A 7904-nucleotide genomic window follows, 5' to 3' on the forward strand; every position below is an offset into this window, starting at 1 on the left:
TCTTTCATAGACTAAATTGTATTATTACAGTTTTATAATGGCCTTTTTCCTTCTGTTTTAAATATTAAATATAATATAGATTTTATATATATTTTATACCATTTATACAAACTGCTTTGCTCCCAATAGAACGCAAGCAGTGGTTAAAAGGAGTGTATGCTGGCAACCATGTGGGGCCTATTTGTTTTCCAAGCACTGTGTCATTTAAGAGGCCTTTACTGACACCAGAAGTGTACACTTTGCTGTAAGATTTTACACCTTTTATATGACAGCTGTTCAATGTGTTCAATCAACAAGTCTTCTCGGAATCTTTTACCTATAAAATCCATGTTGCGTTTTATTCTGAAATTACTGTGAAATATAAAACCTGTTGTTTGGATTAATAAACTGACTTAACATACTTTGTATGGTCTGAAACATAAAAAAGTTAAATTCAAAATACTCAGTCAATTCTGTAAAAAAAAAAAATAATATTTCTTGAATGAAGATGTTTTAATTACAGTTTCAATAAATGGTGTAATGAGCCTATACGCAAACGTGGAATAAAGTAAGAATAGGATGCTCAGAAAAAATAGACATGCGTGAAACATAGAATAAAATGTTAATTACATTCATTTAAATACATAGGTAATTTCAGTAATTCAAAATTCATTATGATACAGAAAATGCATGCAAATACTGTTGCTAGGCTATTGTAGTTTCTTTGGTGGCTTAAGCTGCTGGAATCCTGTTGTTGATAATAATCATGATAATAATAATAATCATGATAATAATAATAATAATAATAATGACGACATGTAAACAATAACATGTAGGGATTGATTCTGTTTTAGGCCTCCCTCAGGCTATCATTAGCTCAGCCCGTGATTTCCTAAAAACGACTGTGTGTAATTCTAGCAGGTTTAGTGTCAGACCTACAAAACCCACAGAAAAATAAATAATACCGAATCAGCTTATTGTAAGTGATATGTAACTACTCCTCTGTAGTTGTACTTGCAGAATAGTAAGGCCGCGGGTCCGGCCCACCATCTCAACACCGTAAATGCTTCAAAGTTGGCAACAGACCACCAAAAAGTGTCTCTCTCACGCGGGGTGTTAATGGAGCCATCATACGTCCCCGTCATACAGGCTGAAGTACTTGCTGGCGTTTGAGAAGCAGAGGTAAGGCGTGCTGCTGCCCGGGTATACGACTGGCAGCGGCATGGGCAGCAGGCATCTCCCCAGCAGGTTGCTCTCTTTGTACAAGGCCGGGAGCTGCCCCACCACCACGGGCTTTCCAGTCTCGGAGAACTCGTTAACAGGTCCGTCGCTCTCGGTCGAGATTTGCCGTTTCAATTTATTCCTGCGGTTCTGAAACCATATTTTCACCTGGGTCTCTGTGAGCTGAAGTGAACTGGCGAGGCAGGCGCGCTCTGCGCTGCTCAGGTAACGTTTCATGTCGAAGGTAGACTCCAACTGGAAAATCTGTCTCTTGGAAAAAATTGTGCGCGTCTTCTTTTTCGCTATGATTTTGCTCTTTTTGGCAGGGCTTCCTCCTTTGTGGGGGTCCGTGGCCCTTGTGGTGGAGCTGCTGTCGTCGCAGCTGCTGTCCCCGCTCTCGAAGCGCACCTCCGTCGCCTTCTTCGGGTCTGCCCGGCTGATGATGACTGATTCCGTTGCTCCGTTGCAGGCTGAGATCAACTCTGCGAACAAAATGACACTTCGCTGAACACGCTGTTTACGTTTCAACCGAAACTGTAAGATTATCGTAAAAGAGTCGTGCGTAACGGAGAACACAGATGACAGACGGTCTCTATAGACAGACTCACCCTTACCACTTTCGTTAAGCCTGCTGTCTGGGTCCTGCCTCTGCTGGGCTACGTGCTCCTCGTGGTGGCTCTGGAAACCGTCGTCACGTATCGCCGTAGCCGAGTCATCCTGCAGTCCGGCGGGGTGACAGCTGTCATAGTTCCTCCCGCTTGTCTTGAGGTTGAGGATGTTGTCAATAGTGAATTTGAGAGAGGCGGCGGGTCGGCATGGTGCGTCCACTTTGTTCATATTCTCCAATGCGTAAGTCCTTTTTTGTTTACTACCGCGACTCTACTAAGTCGAAAGTGGGACGTTAATCTGACCACTAACGCCTCGATGCTCTACGCACCATAGCAGCAGCCACTGAGCAGACACTGCCGGGCTGGCGATGCTCTCTGCCTGCTCACTTACTGCACACACCGGATGGGGCGCGCGTTGTCCTCGTTGATTGGTCCAGAGGAGCGTGCAATATGGACCAATAAAACCGCGAAGAATGGGAGGAGAGGGCGGGCACGAGATTGTTGTTGTGCCCTCCTTCTCCCGCACCCCCCAACCCCCACCCTCTCATCGTCATACAACTGCTGCAAGGGGACCGGGACCAGGAGTCCGGAGACCAGCAGGGGACCCGAGGAAATAAGGCATAGTTTTAATTTCACTGTTACTTCACACCGTAGTGTTTGCTCTGTGAGGCCGCTGACAGTGGATGCTGGCTTTGACCGTAGTTATTTCTGTGTTATCACCAGGTATTTCGAGTTAGATTTTGAAATCCCAAACATGAACAAACGTTTTTCACCTGTTTTGCAAACGTACAGAAAATCCAATCGTTAGTGGCAATGTGTTGTTGTTGTTTTTCCTATGAAATAAATCTATAAAAGTAGGTTGATATCTTCTTTTCTCTCTGAATTCCGCTTGCTCTGTTTTCTGTAGGGCTTCTCACCAGTAAGCTGATTAAAAAGTAAAGTAGTGAAAGTATACCAACAAAAATAGTTGCTTTTTCAAAAGTTAAGTCTACAAAATTGCCTTCACAAAATGTTCGTTTCTTTTAAGGGATTATTTATTGTTAGCCCACAATTCATTCGTACATAGCAAATCATATGCTCCATTTTGAATCTCTTTTAAAGCGGTGAAGTGAAAAAAATGTTCAAAATTTTTGCCTATATTAGCTTAATTATTTTGCTTGTGTGTTTCCTGTCCCCTACATTTGATTTTTTTTTTTTTAAAATACAGAACTGGTTGGGATTTTGTGTAACTAAAATGATACGAATTTATTCAGAAGATTCACGAAACAGCGCGTTCGCATGTGCTGTTTTGACTTATTTTTCAGTTCAGATCGTTTTGTTCCTGATGCCAGGTGGCTTTGGGTTTAAAAGAGTCTACAAAACAGGTGGTTAATTAAAACAGGACTAAAATAAGATGTGTCTGTCTACTGCATTTAGTTGCACTAAATTTAAAACTTCTTGCTTTTTTTGCACTCTTTTTCTGTTCTTGTGAGCTGCCACGACAAGTTAATTTCCCCACTGTGGGATCAATAAAGTTCATCTTATCTTAAATGATGAAGAAATGTGCGAAAACATTCGTACATTCGTGCATATAACTTATTTTTGAATGGATGCTCAGCTGGGGTGGACACCGGAGAGAAGAAGGTGAAGGGTCATAACAAAGGCCTGTACTTCAAAAAGTATATGAAAGGTTAACTTTGCCATTTCCGAATAGGCCCACGGGCTCCTGCTGCAAGCTCCACGCTCTCGTCGTGTCACAGCACATATGGATTCACTTGTCTTCTCTGTGTGACCCTGCACTTTTGTGATTGACAGAGAGGAAGGCACACTGACGTCTGGGAGTGTAAGCAACAGACAAGCAGACAATTTTGTGCTTGATTTTTTTTTTTTTTATTTAGCTATTAAGTGAAAAAAAGTGACAAAGTTGGAAAGATTTGTGGCTTTAAATATAAAAGTTTGCAAAAAAATCTGCGTGTATTCAGACATACAGTACAGTACATGAACAGCTGGGGCCTCCCTTGCTCTCAGGGGTGGCTGTTAATGTGCCACAGGGGCACAGACTCTCAAACGAACAGATTCATAAAAACGATTCATTTCCGTGTTATGATCACGGTTTGTGCGGCTCTTATCTTTGGATGCTGTTTCTGCGGTATTGTGTGTTATTGCACGATTCAGTTTCAACAGGGTGATTTCATATTGTTAGTCATGTTGTTTCTTCAGCGCTCTTTACACCAAGCCGGTCATCTGCGATCTTAACATGCTCATTGAGTGAGCAAACGAGGACAGAGGGTAGCTGATGGAACTGGAGAAGCCCGAGACGGGTGGAGAAACTGGATGTCCGCTCAGGTTGAAACTCAGTGCTGCAGGGGGTGCGGGTCCCTCGTGATACAGAATGGGGACCCTGACAATCCGCTGGGTCGAGTGTGGGATATGTACCGCCTCAAGGTCCGCCGCCAGCTGTCTCTTCCATTTATTCCTCCGGTTCTGGAACCAGATTTTGACCTGAGTCTCTGTCAGGTGCAGAGAAGCTGCCAGTCCTGCTCTCTCCGAGCTGCTCAGGTACCGTTTTACGTCGAAGGTGGACTCGAGCTGAAACACCTGACTGCGGCTGAACACTGTGCGGGTCTTCTTCTTCCGACTGGGGCTCGGGTCCGAAGACGCGTCTTGCTCGGGCCGAGCGTTGTAACCGTTCTGTGCGTCCTCGTTGTCGTCTGTCAGGTTGCTGTCACCGGTTTTCCTGTCGGTTTCATCGCTTCCCTCCGTTATGGGCTCAGACACGGCCGGAGAGCATCTGTCACTGGTTGAAACGGAGCAGCAGTGGTCGTCTGTATTTGTATTATCTCTTGGACCTGAGAGGAGGGAAAAAACAAACAAACAATAATATGACTGATTGTAAAGGGCAACAAAAAATAAATTATTATATTTTATTATTTTTTTTATTTTACATAGTATTTGCCAAATAGTTGAATTCCTCAGCCCAGCTTTCAGAAATATTATTGGCCTTAAAACAAAGGGGCTGAAAACTTTTCCCATCCACTCCAAAACTTTAAAGCATGTCGCAATAAATTAGCGAGACAGATTTAAAACATAAAAAAAAACTACGTCTTAATTTACTCGAAGACACATAATTCTAAATGAAATTTGATTTAAATTCTATTTAGATTAGTCTGGTCAAGTCGTGTCCTACAGTTCACCTGTTACTGGAAAGTTGGGGTGCGCATGGGCAAAGCTAAGCGTTTTTATTGGATTGCATAACACACAATCCACGTGTCAGGCCTGATTGTGACACATATAAGAGAATAATGAATAGATGACAGACTACTGAAGAAAATCCAGCAAGCTTCCATAATAATAATAATAATAACAATATCCAAAAAGTGAATACACACGCTTGTGTCGGCACTGGCTCCGACTACTTACATTTCGTGCACTCAAGGATGGTGATATTGGAATTTTACAAACTATCTTACAGTACTAAACAAAGGGAGGGGCACTTTGTTTTGATGTGAGAGTGCGTACGTGTAGGGCAAATTTCACGGAATTTGCGTAAAAGCGTCATATGGGAATGCAGTGCTGCGCGTCGTACATGTGCTTTGGGTTGCATTCTGGGCATTTGTGCGTAATCCTCAGATTGATGTACTGATCTCTTGATGAGAAACAACAATGAAACACTACAGACTATGAATTGCGCTCATGGTGATCAGACATGAAGAACACGTGTTAGACGAATCACTGCAAAGTCCCGTGAAAATGCTGAATGTTAACACGCACTGCAAGCCAAGCGCACGGTAGTCTGTAAACCGGGTTGGGAATCTCAGTGAGCTGGGAGCAGATAAACGGAGAGAAGAGCCACGACGACAACAGTCAAGGCTCCACATTTGTCCTGACTTTGTTGGTTTTATTTAATGAAGTGAGAAGTAGAATGTCATGCTTCTCTAGATTAATTCCATATGCTTCTAATAATAAAGCCTCCGTAATAAACTTACACAAATAAATAAACAAGCGACCGGACGGAGTGGTTAATGTCACGGTGACATCTGATTTTAAATAAAAGCTGTATAAATGTGACCTGGAAAGAGACACGCACCTATCGCCGTTTTGAAAATGAATATAAGCCAACAGTCCGCAAATAAAAAATAATGATAAACGATGATAAATCCGCAGCTTTATTTGGTGCCTGGTCTGGGGTTAATAATCAGCTATTTTCAGGACTCGTAAAAGCACCCTGTACTCACTCTGCGGTGTTTCCAAAGTTGGTACGTTTAAGGCATTCCCGTCGCGGTACCACTGCAACGGCGAGGCTGTGTACGGGGACCGAGTCGTGGAGCTGGAGCCATCGGGCGCTGGAGCAGTCCTGTCGGCGTGATGTGCGTTCAGGACTCTGCCAGTGGAGAGCGTGTCCACAGCAGCTTGCCCACGACTGCTGGTCGACATCGACTCCTGCCCATTCCCTCCTCTGCCCAGCAGATTCTCGATAAAAAATGACGACGCCTTCGACGAGGTGGGAGTCTGGGTGTCCGTCAGCTTTTCCTGCATGTTTTCCCGATTTCACAGCGCTTTTACGCCAAAGCCGAGCGGTTCCTGTCTCGATTGTGCGTTACGGCAACAGAAAGTCCAAGCAGTCATTTCAAGCGCCGCTGCTTTTGCGCTGTGATCGGATGATGATTCATGGCAGAGACGGGACAGGGATCTCCTCGATGCCAGCGGGAGGAGAGGGAGACAGGGAGACGGAAGCGGTACTACAGTGAAACGTCAAGTCAAACGCTTAACGAGCCGACTCAGGGCATCCAGCGATTGGACGAGCGCAGTGGCAAATGGGGTTTTCCAAGGAAAGGAGAATGACTGTCTCTGCGTCAGCCGCTGCTGCTCTCCCCCTCTATCTGTGTGTGTGTGTGTGTGTGTGTTCACGTGCAGGCCCGTCCCCTTGAGGCCATGCAGCCAGGAGAAAACCTCTATTCGTGGTACAGCACTCTTTATTTGGGTCAATTAGAGTGCAAATCAAAATAAAGATCCCGCCAGGGCAGCAGCCAACCCCGGGGTCTCCCTCCACTCTGACATGAAGGCTCATAGTAAGCAATTAACTGTCAGGGAACGACAGTGTGGAGCCGCTCACTTTTAAGGGTGGTCCCATGTGTTTGCTGAAATATCCTGTTTGCTCCTTTTTACCATCATGGAAATGCAGCAAAAACCAAAGCTAGCTGTGTTGTGTTCATGTTCGAGGCACCTGAGCTACAAAGTCTGGATAACTTTAGACAGCGTCAAGAAGACGCTGACGGTTCAGTTTTCATTTTATGTACAGTAAGCCCATATAATAACTAGCTATGTCCGTGGTGGCATAATGTTGGATTATGATTTTTGAACGCATGCGCGTACTGAACCGTGCATGGCTTGGCAGTGGCACGAGGAGGGCTGCGTCTCGGAGATGCGGCAGCTGTCAAAGGTTACGAAAACTTTGCGTAATGGCTCAAATAGATAATAATAGATAATAGGCCTGTTTGTCTACTGCTGAGTTGCGTGGTTTAATTGGGTTTAAAGTATTTCCCCCCCGTTTGTCCTCCTTCAGAGTTGGTCGACAGCATTATGAAGGACTGCATTATTTGTCAACAGTGTTGTAGTGGCTTGCCCTTTAGCGTTTCATGATGTAGCATGGGCCTAGACATAAAATAAAATCAGGAGGTTGTACTCAGAAATTTGTGCAAAGCAGCACTTTATGTGTTTTTCTTTTTTAAAATGATTGAACTTGACATTTCTATTTGACTTCGAGCAACGAGCCTTTTATATTCCTCAGAAAATCAGCCTCAAAGCAGCGAGTAACCTCCTTACAAAGTAGTCCATGTAGGCATAAATATGCAAACAGAGTCACTTTAAGTTTCCAAGTTGCCGCTGCAGCTTCGTTACAGATCTGAGAGTGAAAGTAGCCGCTTCACAGATGCTCCTGGTTCTACTTATAGCCTCTACGCTGCAAGCACACAAAAGATCAGTTATTAAGAGTAGTATGTGTCATGAGAATACACTTTTCATCAGGCAGATTAAGATAAGCTTATCACTATTAGATCAAATGAAACATTTAAATGAGTGCTGACGGCCGTCTTTACCCTTTTCGCTGAAATGGCAAGA

At 44.1% G+C, this 7904-nt stretch overlaps 2 protein-coding genes across 3 annotated transcripts; both read right to left on the minus strand.

Moving 5' to 3' along the window:
• Positions 1–482: 482 nt before the first annotated feature.
• On the minus strand, positions 483–2556 carry hmx4 (H6 family homeobox 4). 2 transcript variants are annotated; one of them, XM_046378894.1, is made up of 2 exons: positions 1815–2556; positions 483–1682 (listed from the first exon to the last, which is right to left on the minus strand). In XM_046378894.1, the coding sequence occupies exons 1-2, from the start codon at positions 2035–2037 to the stop codon at positions 1108–1110; spliced, it is 798 nt and encodes a 265-aa protein (XP_046234850.1). In that variant the 5' UTR covers positions 2038–2556; the 3' UTR covers positions 483–1107. The 2 variants fall into 2 exon arrangements, with proteins under 2 accessions (XP_046234850.1, XP_046234843.1); XM_046378887.1 differs by having other exon boundaries at positions 1809–2556.
• A 1110-nt stretch (positions 2557–3666) lies between these two features.
• Positions 3667–6650, minus strand: hmx1 (H6 family homeobox 1). The gene is made up of 2 exons (XM_046378909.1): positions 6023–6650; positions 3667–4636 (listed from the first exon to the last, which is right to left on the minus strand). The coding sequence occupies exons 1-2, from the start codon at positions 6321–6323 to the stop codon at positions 4014–4016; spliced, it is 924 nt and encodes a 307-aa protein (XP_046234865.1). The 5' UTR covers positions 6324–6650; the 3' UTR covers positions 3667–4013.
• Between the last annotated feature and the right edge of the window lie 1254 nt (positions 6651–7904).

This window comes from Scatophagus argus, chromosome 2 (assembly GCF_020382885.2).
Source record: "Scatophagus argus isolate fScaArg1 chromosome 2, fScaArg1.pri, whole genome shotgun sequence".
Lineage (NCBI taxonomy): Eukaryota > Metazoa > Chordata > Actinopteri > Scatophagidae > Scatophagus > Scatophagus argus.